Source organism: Triticum dicoccoides, chromosome 1B (assembly GCF_002162155.2).
Source record: "Triticum dicoccoides isolate Atlit2015 ecotype Zavitan chromosome 1B, WEW_v2.0, whole genome shotgun sequence".
NCBI lineage: Eukaryota > Viridiplantae > Streptophyta > Magnoliopsida > Poales > Poaceae > Triticum > Triticum dicoccoides.
The window spans coordinates 312390534-312408448 of NC_041381.1; the positions used below are offsets into that span (position 1 = coordinate 312390534).

Here is a 17915-nt window from a genome sequence, read left to right on the forward strand (position 1 = left end):
GTTTCCGCAATGCACGACGCTGCAAGTAGCTACTCCAATTAATCCAAGTCCACACACACTGCCTCGTACGTCGTTTACCAGAAGATTAAGAGGGTGCTTGGATCCAAAGGACTATTATTAGTCTGACTAAAAATAGTCTCTTTTAGAGGCTAAAGTTTCAAGTACCCTTGACTAAAGAGAGGTTAGGACTAGTCTTGAGCCTAAAATTTTTTAGTTATAGGAAACCTACTAAAATACGTATTAGCCCTCTCTCTTCTCATTTAATTCCTCTCCTTTAACACATGCGAATTCTGAATTGGAGGGTTTGGAGGATAATAAATGCTCAATAACTTGATTTTAGTCTCTTTAGTATTTGGATCCAAGCATGGTTGAGGCTAGCAAGTTTTAGTCTCACTACTTTTAGTCATGGGACTAAAACTTATCCAAGCACCCTCTAAACCCATTGAAACTACTCCCTCCTTCCGGTTCATAGGGCTTGTGTCAAAAATTTCGGTTTTTCATTTTATAAGTCTTAATTTGATTGTTCCTCATCACATGGTTAGATTTTAAGGTGCATTAATTCATTGCATGCAAGGATTATGAAAAACTTGACCAATGCATATACTTCATGCATGCATGCATTACAATTAATGCATTGATAAGCACAATTCTTTAAAAAAACAAGCGCATTAATTGAGAGCTTTTACAAACCACAAAAATTATTCCACCACTCATCATCTACCTTGGTTGGTGATATTTTTGAATTGAGCCCTATAAACCGGAAAGGAGGTAGTACTACCCACAGTGAGAATACATAGATGATAACGTCACATATCTTTAAACAAAACAGATGATGTGACGAGTAATTAATGAGAAAAGAGAGGCATGTGGTGACATAACTAGTTACTGTAATATCACACATACCAAGACAAGATGCATCTAATAAATAAAATGTTGCATGACACCACATATATGTTACTCTCCACTATAGAAGTACTCTCTCCGTCAGGGTTTATTAGACCTCTCAGCATCACAAGCATATTATAAGGCCTCGTTTCGGAAAGATGCATGCATGCAATCATTTTATTGGTTGCATTGAAAGTCATTGTTGTTGGTGTCATGGCTGGGAAATTAATACACTTCATACGTGTTTTTTCATTGGCTGCATGCATGTGAGAGAGTGCATTGGGAGTGAAATGGAAGAATTAATGTGCGCAAATTACTATATATCTTCGTCTAAGAAAAGTTGTCTTTAGGCCTAGTAAAATCGGACGGAGGGAATAATAACATAGACTAGTAACATATGGATGTTACTAGTCTAAGTTACTATCCATTGTGACTAGTCTAAACATCACGAGATTGACGGCCAACCAGTTACGCCACATGGCGCAAGTTGGTTCGCCGCAGTGAGAAAGCTTTCACAATAATTTTTTAGATGGAGTTAAGGAGTTTTCTTGAAATATATTTTTAGATGGTAGTTAGAACCTCACATTTTTAAAATAAAATGAAGGGTTATGCAAAGTGGCGGTCGTCGATAGGCTACGTGATAATATTTTTCTTTCTTATTTCTTTTTTAGATGAAGGTAAGATATTTTTTGAGATGTTTTTTAGATAGAGTTGAGGACCATATGGTTTTTTTAAAACGTACGCATAAATTCCTTTTAAGCGGTGTCACAGGGTGGCGCCCCAACCATTAATTATCTTAACTCGGCGAGCAGACAGTAGATATAGCTGTGAAGGATGAAACGGCGCTAGCAGCTAAGCTGGCTAGCTCGATCATGCTTCCGAATTGCACCGACGAAGATTCGAAGGGCTAGCATGTACTCCAGTCTTTTTACTCCGTGTATAGATTTTTGTCAAATTAAATTTATTTTAAAAAATATCAATATCTACAATACCAAATATATATATACAATGAAGTAAAGATACCTTAACTTTGAACAAAATTTATATGCGGACTAAAAGAACCAGAGAAAGTAATAGTACTTCCTCCGTTCGGAATTACTTGTCTCGGAAATGAATGTATTTAGAACTAAAATACATCTAGATACATCCATTTCTGTGACAACTAATTCCGAACGGAGGGAGTAGTAGCTAGCGCATTCGCACCGGTGATACACGATCGATGTAAGAGTAGATCTCGGGCATTCATTAACCAAATCACTTACGCGTTCTTTCATGTTAGGGCATCAAAGAGATATAATTAATCTGTCCATGTCAGGCGATGGGAATCTCTTGCTAATCAACTAGGCCTTCGCTTCCATGCCAGTTGATCTGCATCAATAAATTACTGACTGGTGTACATGCTGTCTGCGGCTAGCTAGATCGATATACACAGTCAACAGTATACTACCACTCTGGTTATAGAAAACTTCTCATCGAATAACCCACTGAATACACAACCAGGAGCGCTCGATCGCCGTAAGATATCACACCCATGTACCAGCCCCAGCACTATATATATCTACCCACCCATCTCTGCTCAGCACCCAACTCTTCTCACTCGACCGAGCTCACTCACAATGGCTACTAGCACCAAGCTTGTAGCTCTTGGCTTTGTTGTCCTTGTGAGCATTGGGTTTGCTGATGCTGCAAGGATGCTCGCTAGCTCCTCCAGTGCTTCAGGTGGTGGAGGTGGCGGGGGAGGTGGAGGCGGTGGCGGTGGGTCTGGTGGGAGTGGATGGGGTGGAGGGTCTGGATCAGGTGGGGGCTCGGGATATAGTGAAAGCGGTGGGGATTGGGGTAACAAGTGGAACTTCGCCAGGGGAGCTGGTGGAGGAGGAGGAGCTGGGGGTGGCGGAGGATCAAATGGTGGATACGGGTCTGGCTTCGGATCCGGATACGGCACCGGCAGCGGTGCGAGTGGCTCCGCGTCAGCCCCTAGTGGCAATGGATATGCTAATGCTGATGGTAATGGTGGGGGTGGAGGTGGAGGTGGAGGTGCAGATGGGTCTACCGGATCCGGAGCTGGCTCTGGCCTTGGCAAGGGATATGGTGAGAGTGGCATATCAAAGGCGCCTGCTCCTGCTACTGGTGGTGATGGTACCAGCTACTCTAATGCTGGCGGTAGTGGTAACGGTGGTGGTGGCGGTAACAATGGGAATGGAGGTGGTGCCGGTGCTGGTGCAGGACAGGCCGGCAATAATGACACTTCTGGGGGCTTTGCGAATGGAGGAGGAAGCGGCAATGGTGGTGGCGCAGCTGGAGGCGGCGCCGAAGGTCCAAGCGTTGGCGTCGGGTCTGGCGCCGGGTCTGGCGCGGGACAAACCGGTAGCACTGGCTCAAATGGCACAGGTTATGCCACCGGAATGGGTGGCGGCATGGGTGGCGGCAATGGTGGTAGCACTAATGGAGGAACCGGTAGCGGTGGAGGCAGTGGATCCGGATCGGGGGTGGCGGGTACAACTAAATTACTCTTTGTTGAGCAAGCTAGAGCGGGAACTCAACATACATTTAATTTTTCATCATTTTATTAGTATTTTGCGTCGAAGGAGACGTGATATGCACGAAAGGGATGGTCCTGGGCGTCACTAGAGAAATAAATAGCACTTCTGAGATTAGCTAAGCTCATATTGTCGTCGCGACTGGCTTGTGCCAATGGACATAATTAATGTGATGGAGTACCACCTTTGTAGCAATTTCTATCTGAAAATCACTTCATTCCTTTGTTTTGTTTCCAATGTCTTTTTACACGTTTTACATGTTCATGTGGGTTTCTTGTAAAAAAAAGGTATGTATATCTTGTCCATACCCACAAGAGTATGCAACTCTGCAGTTTTTAGAGCTATGCAATCTTCGACCTTGCTTTTTATTTAAAATATCCCCTCGGTGTTAAATTGGCAAGATCATTTCAGAATCCGTATTAACAAAATATTTCCAATCTTAGCCATCAAGATAGAAGGTCGAGCAAATTGTGTGTAGGCTACTCATAGCGGAAGTATCATATACTAGTATCATGTGCATGATACTAGTGTATGATAGTATCATATACTAGTATCATGTGCATGATACTAGTGTATGATACTATCTTTATAGTGCATAGTAGTATCATTGAATAGTATCATAAATGATCATATTTATTGTCATGCATGACACAAAGTAGCATAGCATTTAATATGATATGAAATCTACCTATGTTACTCTAATCCCCCTCTCTTCTTTAATTCTTTGCCACATCGACGTGTTTGCTATTCCCGAGTGCATGATACCAGTTAAGACACCACCACTACGGTTAGTCATAGGATGCAGTTGCATATGCGTGTTACATGCAATTTTAAACGGGTCGTGACGCATGCAGTTCCAGGTAAGATGGATGTGCAAGTGACCCATGTTTTTTAGACGAACTACTACCCACAAAAGACGTGCTATTTTCGAGAAGAAATAATAATAATAATAAAGGGTACTACAAGTTATCTATGAAGCTACCCCCTTCAGGAAAGTAAACCACAAAACAACAAAGCAACAATGATGGGAATTTTAGGCGAGGCACCACTAGTGTGCACCCGCAGGGAGAGAGACCCCTATGAAAACTTATTTGGCAAGCAAGTGTTCTGCAGAAAATAAAGATTTTGACATGAAAAGTGGTGGCGGGAGCGCTACCTACAAAAAAATAAAATAAAGTGCACCACCATATATCCACGCATGCTATGGGGGTGTTTGGTTGCAAGGGACTTGACTTTTTTTAGTCACATGGACTAAAAAAAAAAGACCCTTCAGTAGAGTCTTTTTCTAATCCCTAAAGAAAAAGTTCCTCCTGTTTGGTTACATAGGGATTAAAAGAGATTTTTTCTAGTCTAGTCCCTGTAACCAAACAGGGCCTATATGCCCTATATGCGGAAGGGAAGAGGAGGTCTCGCATCATGCCCTTGTTGCATGCATGCATGCGGCTGATCCTTGCGACGTGATGGCAAGATTGTGGTCTATACCACGAAAAGAACTAGTGATTGATTCCGGGAAGGACTGGTTGCTGCTGCTTCTTGCGGATTATTCTGACGTAGTGCATAGTATGATTATCATGATGATCTGGAGAATTTGGTAGGTCCGTTGCGACATTACTTATGGAAGGAGGCCACGCCAGTCGCGGCATCGGCTGACTTCCTTGTCAGTTATATGAATTCGGTGCAATCAGCCATAAAGTACTCTACAGAAGAGATGTTAAAAGGTAAAATGGTGGTCTTGGACCATGGAGAGGGTCCTAAGCTGAGTCCGCTAACTTGAGTTCTTCCATGGTCTGCACTCACTAGTGGTGTCACGGCACTCTTGGTCGACGGTTCATTCCGGGAGGATGATGGAACAGCGGCGACCTGGATGATTCTACGAAGGCAATATGGCTCAGTTATTTTTTTGGCATATTGCTACTAGTTTAACTACAATGATACTCCTGAGGCGGAGATCCACGCTTTGATGATCGGAATGGCGCTTGTTCCACAACATACGGAGCTTCCGGTTTTTGTGTAGTTTGACTCATCTGCTGCTTTCTCTTGTCTGTCTGGTTCTAGCTTAGATTATTCAGCCTTTAGTCATTTAGTAGCTGAGATCAAGACTTTAATGATCGATAGAGTGTTTATTCCACACAAATTACATAGGTTCCATAACAGTGTTGCAGATTCCCTAGCAAGGTATAGTCGCTCTGAGCGAGCCACAACTGTGTGGCACGGTAGAGGTCTCCCATGTATTAAGGAACTCTTGCCGAAGGATTGTAGCTCTACCCGAATGGAATAAACTACTATTGATCTCGAAAAGAAAAGAAAAAAGGCAGCTTCTTGTCGCCAGGGTCGTTTTTGTCGAGAGCTCCTATTGGACGCCCACATGTATCCAATAGTCGAGCTTTCGCTAAAAGGGCATGCAAACGGGTCGGCCCAATTCGCACGAGCCGAGTGAATGCGGGAATTTCATGAAAAATGAGAGATCTATGAAATTTGGATATTTTCTTATAAACACGAACAATTTATGGGAAAGTAAAAAAAGAAAGCATGAGCAATATTTTTTTCAAAAATGTGAGTACGTTTTGAAATTGTGAACAAATTCTAAACATTGTTTTTGAACTATGAATAATTTTTAGAAAGTTGAATGTAAAATACACACTGAATATTTTCTAAATATACGGTGAGCATTACTCGAATACACACTGAACATTTTTTAAAATATACAGCGAACTGTTTTTCAAATGCACTCTGAACAAATTTTCTATACGTTTCGATACACAGTAAACATATTTTCAATGTACAGTCATCAAAAAAAGAAAAAGGAAAAACAAAAGATAAATTTTATGGAAGAACAAAAGATAAAACAAAAAAAGGAAAAAGGAAAAGAAATGCGGCAAATAGGATTCATCATTTTTGTCTGTGCGCGAAAAAAGAAATAAAGCACAAAAGATAGCGGCCTGGAACTAAAAAAACACAGAACAACAGAAAATAGCCCAAGGCACTGCCAGTTTTTCTTCACGATCTCTTTTTATTTCCTTTTTTGAGCAGTTTGCTGGGCCGGCCTGCTAAGCATCGATTGCGAGCGCCTGTAACGCTAACCGGCGCTTAGGAGCTCCCAGGATTGTCTCAAAAAAAGAAAAAGAGCTCCCAGGAAAAGACGAGACAAACAAACAGACCAGTCGAAAAAAACGAACGGGTTGCTCAAAGGGCGACATCAGACAGTTCAGAAGTTTAGGGAGGAAATCACGTGGAGGCAGCGGTTGAGGGCCACCTGGCTGAAGGAAGAATATAGAAACACAAAGTATTTTCACGGCAAGGCCACATGGAGGAAACGGAAAGAACTCTATTACCCGATTGACGGATGACAGTGGTATTTTGGAACAGAACGAAAATATAACATCCTGCTACATGTTTTTTCAGAATTTGTACAGAAAAGATGACGAAGTGGTGCCTCATGTGCTAGTCACGCTTAGGCCATATTCAAGGCGGACCCGTAAACATTCAGTAACCGTCTAGATCGTAGAAGCACCGCTGACCTGTATCAGTCTGCAGAGTGGTCCGGATGTGATTTCTGTTGCAAATCGGAGACAAAAGTGGGGGAGGTATGCGGGAGTCCGGACTGCTCCCAAGACCGCTTATGACCGCCCTGGCCCACCAACCCCTCTCCCTATCACGAGCACTCCTGCCCGGCGCCAGCTACCCGCATTCATGCCGCTGTAGAGCATGCCCCTTCGCATTGAAGACGGCTCAGGGCGAACGCGACCTCTCACTGCCTCCGTCATTGAAGCAGCGCGCCGGTTGAGGGCGTGGCCCGCTGCACGCCCGGCTGAACACGCCTCCTCGCCGCATTCATACACCTCCATTAACCCCGCGTGGAAGCCGAGAAATCTACTCCGGCCACACGTCCGTTCAGGAGCGGGCCGATATTAAATGCCACGCCGGCCGAGCTCCACCCGTCCGCCCTCTATTTAACGATGGCAGGCGTCGGGCAAAAATCACACCCCTTCGTCGCTCCCCCATCTCCTCCTTCGCCATTTTCTCCACCATTTCGATGGCATCCGACGTGCGGGAAGAGGAGTTCTCCGGCATAAAAGTCGGCATGGTGGCCCGCTAAGCCCGGCGGATACGAGCGAGGCAGCTTGCTGCTCCACCTCCCTTCCTTGGGCCGTCGGAGGAAGTTGCCGCCCCAATCTGGCGTGTGGTTCAGCAACTCACCGCTCAAAGCCAGCTCGCGGAGGAGTGGCAAGTTGCTCCAGGCCGGCACGGAGGGGAGCACGGCGGCACGGGCATGGACGACGCCACGTTGTACCGCCCCTCCAGTGCCTACCACCGCGCCGTCTGTCGTCGATGCGCACGTAGTCGCAGACGGAGAAAGAAGGTGGGTGCACGGAGGAGATCGAGGTCGGTGGCCAACACATCCGCGTCCAGGTATGATGGCAACTTCGAAGGAAAGTAGAACACGGCAGGCCTCCGCCGCTTGGGTCCCAGGAAGGCCACTACCGGCGCATCGCCGGCTTGTACAGCCGGTGACGTGCCGGTTCTTCTTTATCTTAGACCGCCCTGGTCTAGGCGTCCACAGATGCACCGTTCCCCTCCGGCTAAAGCACCCTCTTCGCCACACTCCGATGAGCGGCGCAGCCGGACATAGGGAAGATATGGGGGAAGAATATGCCTCCGGACTCCCGACAGTCCGGTGATGAAGGGATCCGCCGCGGCCGGCCATAGACTAGTGTAGTGTATCCGTGTCGTGGGAGTGGAGCTCTGTGATACGTCTCCAACGTATCTATAATTTATGAAGCATTCATGCTATTTTATTATTTGTTTTGAATGATTACGGGCTCTATTATACACTTTTATATTACTTTTGGGACTAACCTATTAACCGGAGGCCCAGCCCATATTGCTGTTTTATTGCCTGTTTCAGTATTTCAAAGAAAAGGAATATCAAACGGAGTCCAAACGGAATGAAACCTTCGGCAGCGTGATTTTTTGGAAGAATATGATCCTGGAGACTTGGAGTTCACGTCAGAAGATCCTCGAGGCAGCCACGAGATAGGAGGGCGCGCCCCCCCTACAGGGCGCGCCCCCTGTCTCGTGGACCCCTCGAGCACCCCCCGACCGACTCCTTTCGCCTATATAACCCTACGTACCCAAAAACCGTCGAAAATCAAGATAGATCGGGAGTTCCGCCGCCGCAAGCCTCTATAGCCACCAAAAACCTCTCGGGAGTCCGTTCCGGCACCCTGCCGGAGGGGGACCCATCACCGGTGGCCATCTTCATCATCCCGGCGCTCTCCATGACGAGGAGGGAGTAGTTCACCCTCGGGGCTGAGGGTATGTACCAGTAGCTATGTGTTTGATCTCTCTCTCTCTCTCGTGTTCTCTCTCGTGTTCCCTCTATGACACGATCTTGATGTATCGCGAGCTTTGCTATTATAGTTGGATCTTATGATGTTTCTCCTCCTCTCTACTCTCTTGTGATGAATTGAGTTTCCCTCTTGAAGTTATCTTATCGGATTGAGTCTTTGATTTGAGAACACTTGATGTATGTCTTGCCATGTTTATCTGTGGTGACAATGGGATATCATGTGCCACTTGATGTATGTTTTGGTGACCAACTTGCGGGTTCTGCCCATGAACCTATGCATAGGGGTTGTCACACGTTCTTGACTCTCCGGTAGAAACTTTGGGGCACTCTTTGAAGTACTTTGTGTTGGTTGGATGAATTTGAGATTCTGTGATGCATATCGTATAATCATGCCCATGGATACTCGAGGTGACAATGGAGTATCTAGGTGACATTAGGGTTTTGGTTGATTTGTGTCTTAAGGTGTTATTCTAGTACGAACTCTTGAATAGATCGATCCGAAATAATAACTTTGAGGTGGTTTCGTACCCTACCATAATCTCTACGTTTGTTCTCCGCTATTAGTGGCTTTGGAGTGACTCTTTGTTGCATGTTGAGGGATTGTTATATGATCTATCTATGTTATTATTGTTGAGAGAACTTGCACTAGTGAAAGTATGAACCCTATGCCTTGTTTCCTATCATTGTAATACCGTTTACGCTCACTTTTATCATTAGTTACCTTGCTGTTTTTACATTTTCAGATTACAAAAACCTATATCTACTATCTATTTTGCACTTGTACCAGCATTTCTTCGCGGAACTAGTGCACCTATACAATTTACCATTGTATTGGGTGTGTTGGGGACACAAGAGACTCTTTGTTATTTGGTTGGAGGGTTGTTCGAGAGAGACCATCTTCATCCTGCGCCTCCCATGGATTGATAAACCTTAGGTCATTGATGACCCACAAGTATAGGGGATCTATCGTTAGTCCTTTCGATAAGTAAGAGTGTCGAACCCAACGAGGAGCAGAAGGAAATGATAAGCGGTTTTCAGCAAGGTATTCTCTGCAAGTACTGAAATAAGTGGTAACAGATAGTTTTGTGATAGGATAAATTGTAATGAGCAACAAGTAACAAAAGTAAATAAAGTGCAGCAAGGTGGCCCAATCCTTTTTGTAGCAAAGGACAAGCCTGGACAAACTCTTATAATAGGAAAAGCGCTCCCGAGGACACATGGAAATATCGTCAAGCTAGTTTTCATCACGCTCATATGATTCGCGTTCGGTACTTTGATAATTTGATATGTGGGTGGACCGGTGCTTGGGTGTTGTTCTTACTTGAACAAGCATCCCACTTATGATTAACCTCTATTGCAAGCATCCGCAACTACAACAAAAGTATTAAGGTAAACCTAACTATCGGTGTCAAAACTGGCGGATCTTGGGTAGGGGGTCCCGAACTGTGCGTCTAGGCGGATGGTAACAGGAGAAAAGGGACACGATGTCTTTACCCAAGTTCGGGCCCTCTCGGTGGAGGTAAAACCCTACTCCTGCTTGATTAATATTGATGATATGGGTAGTACAAGAGTAGATCTACCACGAGATCAATGAGGCTAAACCCTAGAAGCTAGCCTATGGTATGATTGTTGTTCGTCCTACGGACTAAAACCCTCTGGTTTATATAGACATCGGAGAGGGCTAGGGTTACACAGAGTCGGTTACAATGGTAGGAGATCTACATATCCGTATTGCCATGCCTTCTACGCCAAGGAAAGTCCCATCCGGACACGGGACGGAGTATTCAATCTTGTATCTTCATAGTCTTGGAGTCCGGCCAAAGATGATAGTTCGGCTATCCGGACACCCCCAGTCCAGGACTCCCTCAGTAGCCTTTGAACCAGGCTTCAATGACGACGAGTCCGGCGCGCATATTGTCTTCGGCATTGCAAGGCGGGTTCCTCCTCCGAATACTTCATAGAAGATTTTGAACACAAGGATAGTGTTCGGCTCTGCAAAATAAGTTCCACATACCACCGTAGAGAGAATAATGTTTACACAAGTTCAATCTGCTGACATATTCCGTGGCATGACATCACACCACGGCCAAGCCTTTATTCAAATTGTTTTTACTGTTCCACCTCAGCGCATTTACCGAAGCGGTTTCCTTGGCACGTCTTGTCAAAGCAGAGATCGTGTCCCCTTATTCCGGGATTCTCATCAATACGGGCGTGGGTAACCCAACCGCGCCATTGATTATGACGCTTGGGAGATAAGCGAGTTTTACCAGGCCGGTGAGGACGCATAGTTTCGTCCGTCCATATAAGGGGATAAGGATCCACCTTTTCACCTACGCCTTCTTCCTCCTTTGCTTATCCATTTCTGCGTGCTCGAGCTCCAGCGCCCAAGTCCGCACATCTCGCCTCAACCTTCCCTAGCCATGTCCGGAGCGGGAGGCAAGTGGATGGCCTCCTCCGTCACAGAGGGGCACATCAAAAAGTTGAGGAAAGCCGGATACCTGCGCAACGACATTGCGCACCGGCTTCCAGACGAGGGACAGCTCGTCCCCACCCCCAGGCCCCATGAGAGGGTGGTGTTCCTTCCTCATTTCCTCCGCGGACTGGGCTTCCCACTCCACCCATTTGTCCGGGGGCTCATGTTCTACTACGGCCTGGATTTCCACGATCTGGCCCCAAATTTCATCCTCAACATCTCAGCGTTTATTGTTGTGTGCAAGGCCTTCCTCCGCATCAAACCCCACTTCGGCTTATGGCTGAAGACCTTCAATGTCAAGCCGAAGGTAGTGGGCGGCCAGCAGGCGGAGTGCGAAGGCGCCGTGGTGGGCAAGATGCCGAACGTCACATGGCTCGAGGGCGCCTTCGTGGAAACCATCAAAGGGTGGCAATCGGGGTGGTTCTACATCAACGAGCCGCGTGACCCTGAATGGGCAGCGGCTCCCGAATTTAGATCTAGCATCCCCACACGGCTCACCTCCTAGAAAGAGAAGGGCCTGACATGGGGCGATTTAGAAGAGCTGACCAGACTCCAAACCTGCGTCCAAGACCTCGTGAACAAGAAGACCAAGCTCGTCAACGTGGTTCAGGTCATGCTCGTCCGCCGGATCCTCCCCTGCCAACAACGGGCCTTCAACTTGTGGGAGTTTGATCCGGCACAACACCAGACCTTGAGCAGGCTCTTCGACACTACGTACGAAGACGCCTGGAGGGCGCTGTTTAAGGGTGCCGAGGCTCCCACATCCGCTACCGAAGATCGCGGATTCAGCTCGCAGCGTCAAGCCGGCGAGGTAAGCTATTTTTATCCTTTACAGGACACTTGCTTTTCATAGTTTGACTCTATGCGGGATCTAAACTCCCTTACCTTTGACAGGCCTGGCAGAAAAAGTCCGGGCAGGTTAACTGTCCGGCTCCCTTACCAGAAGACCCAGCGGATGTTCGATTGACGGGGCTGCTGGCTCCGGCGCCTTACATGGTGCCGGAGAAGAAGGCCAAGAAGAAGGCCACGGGAACTCGAAGGAGTTCCCGGCGCCAGGTGTTGCCGGACTCATTGTCCGACGACTCCGAGGCAGACTCCTCCCGCGAAGACGGGGAGGAGGAAAAAGAGGCTTCTCCCTCGGCGGGGGGAGAGAAGAAAAGGAAGGTTTCCCCAACGGGGGAGGCCGAAGGGTCCAAGAAGGGAAGGACCCTCCCCCCGGACTACCCCACCAACGCCGACGACGGCGAAGAGGATTGGCCCTCAAGGGCCAAGCCCCTGGCGAGATCGTAAGTGTCCGGATTCCAGAATAACTCATGATTTTTCCTTTGTCGCGTAGTGTCTTCTAACGCCGAATACGACCATGTAGCCCGCCCAAGGACGAGCTCCCCGCTTCGTCGAGCGGCTCCCTGGATTCGTCGGATGTGAATAGCACTTCATTTCCGACCGCCTCCTCCCCCGGTGATGCAGATGACGCCGCGGTGGAGTCCCAAAAGGGGCCCAACCAGGAGGAGGTGGTCCTGGAGGCGCCGCGAGGTGACCTCCCGGACTCCGGGTGCAAAGAGGACAAAACCCCAGGGGGCTCTAAGTCCGGCCCTGTGCCGGATTCCGCACCGGAACCTACAGTGGTTCCGAAGTCCGGCGGGCGGGCTCTTCGTAAGAAGGGCAAGACTGCGACGCCGGTGGCCTCCGTCCAACCAGAGGCACCAGATAACTTGCTGGAGGCGCTTAACGGTGCCTCCATCAACAAGGAGCACCGCACTGTTATGAGTGCGGTGATCCAGAAAGTTCAGTCCGCCAAGAGCGGGCTGACTGAAGCCTGTACCAGCCTCCTAACAGGCTTCGAGGTATGTAATTAAGATATGTAAAAATAGTACCGCATAGACAGTAGCCCCTAATGCTCAGTTTGGTGTTCGGAAAGAAAAGTCGAACTGAGGATCTAAAAAGATATACACAGGAGTCTAACATAAGCCTGTCAATATGGGAATGCAGGCTGCGCTGCTGACCTCTGCCGCACTGACTGCGGAGGTCAATGTATTGAAGGAGAGCCTCGAGCGGTCCGATAACGAGCTCGGCCGTGCCAAGAAGCAGCTCGAGGACAGGGAAGGTAAGTAATACCTTATTAAAGCAATACCTTATAGAAAGGATTTGGTTGCAAAAAATGACAGGAATAACGTGAGTATTGCAGGGGCCACGAACGAGGTGGCGGCCCTGAAGGAAGCGGTGTCCAAGGCCGAAAGCAATGCGGCCGCGGAATGCACCGAGCGAGAGAAGCAGGAGGCGCGGGTGGCGGAGGTGCGGCAAGAGCTCCAGGCTCTTGTGGAAAAACATGAGAGTTTGGAGCGTGACTCGAGGACTCGAGAGTTCATGCTCGCCTCGGCCCTTGAGAATGCCAAAGCCGCTAAGGCCGAGGCCCAAAAAGCCCTCCAGGAAATTGAGGCGATACAAAAGATAGCGGCGGGTAAGGCATTCTTCATGCAAAGCAAGCATGTAAAAGTGAATTATCTGTTACTTACCTGAATTCGGAGCTCTCCAGGAGCGTTCGTAGATCTGCCCCGTAGTGTGTCCGATGCCGCCGCATTCTACCAAGTCGAGGAGGGGAGCTCGACGGAGAAGGTGTTCTGGTCTCAATATGCTGAGGCCGGACATCCGGTGCCCCTGAGCGACCAGCTGAAGCAGCTGGTCGAGCTCCACAAGGTGGCCGAACAGGCCATGAAGGGCCTCATAGTTTGGCTGTGGCCTAAAGAAGCCATGCCTGGGAGCTACTTTGGTCTGGTACGGCGGCTGGTGGACGCCTGTCCAGGGATTGAAGTCATCAAGCGTTCCGTCTGCATTGAAGGTGCCCGTCGGGCCCTCGCCCGCGCTAAAGTGCACTGGGGCAAGATGGACGCCGAGAAGCTTGTGACGGACGCGCCACCGCCGGGCATGGAGTATCGCACGCCCGAGATGTACTATAAGGGTGTCCTGAAGGGTGCCCGCCTTATAGCGGGTGAGTGCTCCAAAGATGTAATTTTTGAGTAGACTCGCATTTGTTATCCTGTACGCTGAAAACTTTGTTCATATGCACTAAGAAACGCTTGTTAATTTAAAATATTACCTTCTGTGCGGCCGTTTATCAAATTTGAGAGATGGCAAGTTGTTGGCTTCAGCCCCCATGCCACGAGTGCCGGGGTGTTCGGGATAAACTTGAGCGCTCTTGTTCCCATTATTGGGTCCTTCGAGGGAGGCGCTCAACACAACGAACAAGGCAACCAGACTTATAATGCTTGAACACTCCCACTTAGCCATATAATTCTATAATTTTAAATTTCGGCGAAGCCCCTAGTGTTCGGAAGACCGAATTTGGGGCGTTATCCACGCCTGGGTCGGACAAAGCCGGCTCCTCGCTCTAAGCGGCATAAGTCTTTAGGGACTCGAAAGAACCTCTCGAACAGCGACCGGCTCTCGCCCTATCATGACGGTCAGTTTTAGCTTTCTCCACTGAGGTGCTCAACCCAGCTCAACTTGGGCACAATCGCAGTGGTTCTCCCAGCGCTACCTTAGCCGATATAATGGAACGTAAGGTACCAAAACATGGGAGCCGGGCAAACCCAACTATTGACCCAAGACATGATTCGGAGCCGATGCATATAATGCTATAAGTTCGGGGTGCCGCACTTGTGAAAGTGTTCGGACTTATCACACCATATTTTGGGAAACTTAAGCCCCTGGTGTATTTGGCCGTACCAAAGCGTACGGATGCAGCATGTGACAGGTGAACATATATAGATAGAAAAAGGGAATGCAATAATAGGCAAAAAGCGATGCATTATTTATTAAAAAATACTGCAATGAAAGCAGAACGATGCAAATAGTGTGATAAGCAAGGGATGGGACTGTTTAACATGTCCCCCTCCAGGGGTAGGCTGCGGGATGGTATGTAAAACAGGTATATTGCTCGTGATAGAGACCACCTGGACACTCGACGTAGCTTTTCTGCTTCCCTGGCTATTGCATCGTGAGTTCGGCAATTCTACTGCCGTACAGGGCTTCTGGAAAACTAAGTCCTGAGAATAAGAAGAAAAAAAGAATGACCCAATTGGGAGCCCCTGGTGCGGTCGAGCCGCTCTCCGGGCATGCCGTGGTCGTGCCCCTACCCCTATGCCCATGGTATCTCCAGAGCGTAGTTATGTACGCGTGGTACTGGTTTCGCGATTACGCGAGGGCTGGGGTTGGGGCCGCATTGCTACGCGTGCTCGGAACATGCCAGGTGGTCTTGTTGTAGGTTACTCCGGGCGCGCTTGACGGTGTCCGGCCGCTTAACAGCCGGACTCGAGAATTGCCTTAAGAGGCTGCTTTGTACTTTCACCGCGAGAGCCGCTGTATGCTCCTCTGTTCGGAGAGAGCGTTCGGTGTTTCCGTTGACCGTAATGACTCCTCGAGGGCCTGGCATCTTGAGCTTGAGGTATGCGTAGTGCGGCACCGCATTGAACTTTGCAAATGCGGTTCGTCCGAGCAGTGGATGATAGCCGCTGCGGAACGGGACTATGTCAAAGATTAACTCCTCGCTTCGGAAGTTATCCGGGGATCCAAAGACCACTTCAAGTGTAACTGCACCTGTACAGTTGGCCTCTACACCTGGTATGACGCCTTTAAAGGTCATCTTTGTGGGTTTAATCCTTGAGGGGTCTATGCCCATCTTGCACACTATATCCTGATAAAGCAGGTTCAGGCTGCTGCCGCCATCCATCAGACTCTAGTGAGGTGAAATCCGTCGATGATTGGGTCTAGAACCAATGCGGCGAATCCGCCATGGCGGATGCTAGTGGGGTGGTCCCTTCGATAAAAAGTGATCGGGCCGGAGGACCACGGATTGAACTTTGGGGCGACTGGCTCCATCGCATATACGTCCCTGAGTGCACGCTTCCGCTCCCTTTTGGGTATGTGGGTTGCGTATATCATGTTCACCGTCCGCACTTGTGGGGGGAAACCCTTCTGTCCTCTATTGTTTGGCGGCTGGGTCTCTTCCTCGTCATCGCTATGCAGCCCCTTGTCATTGTTTTCGGCAGTTAACTTGCGTGCCTGCTTGAACACCCAACAATCCATGTTGGTGTGATTGGCTGGCTTTTCGGGGGTGCCGTGTATCTGGCACAAGTGATCGAGTATTCGGTCCAAATTGGACGGCCCGGAGTATTTCTTTTGAATGGCTTTTTCCGCTGACCGGGTTTAGAGCCTCTGAATCCGGCATTGACTGTCGTATCCTCAGCATTGTCGCCATTAATGTGGCGCTTGTGCTTGTTGCGACGCGACCTGCCGTTGGTGTCCTTGGTATCCGAATTACTAGGGCTCTTGGTCATGTTTTTACTACGAGCTATCTAGCTATCCTCTCCCGCGTAGAAGCGGGTCACGAGTGTTGTGAGGGCTGCCATGGATTTCGGCTTTTCCTATCCTAGGTGCCGGGCAAGCCACTCGTCGCGGATGTTATGTTTGAAGGCTGCGAGGGCCTCTGCATCCGGACAGTCGACGATTTGATTTTTCTTTGTTAGGAACCGTGTCCAGAATTGTCTGGCCGATTCGTCTGGGTGCTGAATTATGTGGCTTAGGTCATCGGCGTCTGGTGGTCGCACATATGTGCCCTGGAAGTTGTCAAGGAATGCGACTTCCAGGTCTTCCCAACAACTGATTGACTCTGCTGGCAAGCTGTTAAGCCAATGCTGCGTTGGTCCTTTAAGCTTGAGTGGGAGGTATTTGATGGCGTGTAGATCGTCACCGCGGGCCATGTGGATATGGAGGAGATAGTCCTCGATCCAGACTGCCGGATCTGTTTTGCCATCGTATGATTCAATGTTCATGGGTTTGAAACCCTCAGGGATTTGATGATCCATCACTTCGTCTGTGAAGCATAGTGGGTGTGCGGCGCCTCTGTATTGGGCTATATCACGACGCAGCTCAAACGAGCTTTGTCTACTGTGTTCGGCCCGGCCGGAATTGCTGTATCTGGCGTGACGGTTGTTATCACGTATCGTGGGGCGCCCACGAGATCCGTAGATTGATCTTGTTTGCCTTGCCTTGTCCTCGAGTATATCCCGCAGGTCTGGCGCATTTTCCCGCGCCTTGGTATTTTTTGAGCGGCGCCGGGGTGTGGCTTGAGTGTAGGGCCGAGAGGCCTCTCTGTCGCGGCCACGAGGTGGCCGGTCGGCCATATTATGTGCTGGTGATGTAGGTTTAGGTGCTTCCTCCTCTAATCGGGGTAGCAGCCTGCGTTTTGGGTAGCTCTTAGAGGGGCGTTCGAGTTCATACTCTTCGGCCGCAAGGACTTCAGTCCATATGTCGGCTAGCAAGTCTTGGTCAGCTCTAAGCTGTTGCTGCTTTTTCTTGAGGCTGCTTGCCGTGGCCGTAAGCCTGCATTTGAAATGCTCTTGTTCGACGGGATCCTCAGGTACGACAAATTCGTCGTCGTCGAGGCGTGCCTCGTCTTCGGAGGGAGGCATATAATTATCGTCCTCTACCTCTCTGTCTGCCGCTCTCTCATGAGGGCTGGCTTCTCCATCCTCCTATGCTGAATCCTGCTGGAGGGGGTTGTCTTTGGCACTGTCCGGGGTGTTATTGTCTCCGGTGCCGGAATCTCCATTTTTGCTGTGGCGGGATTTAGAGCGGCGCCGCTGACGCCGACGCTTAGGCTGTTTCTTGGAGG

General features: G+C 48.7%; 1 protein-coding gene across 1 annotated transcript; it reads left to right on the forward strand.

The window, feature by feature from the left end:
• Positions 1-2489: 2489 nt before the first annotated feature.
• On the forward strand, positions 2490-3705 carry LOC119304439 (putative glycine-rich cell wall structural protein 1). Its single transcript, XM_037581600.1, has one exon. It carries the CDS (start codon positions 2502-2504, stop codon positions 3453-3455), a length of 954 nt encoding a protein of 317 aa, XP_037437497.1. The 5' UTR covers positions 2490-2501; the 3' UTR covers positions 3456-3705.
• The last annotated feature ends 14210 nt before the right edge of the window (positions 3706-17915 follow it).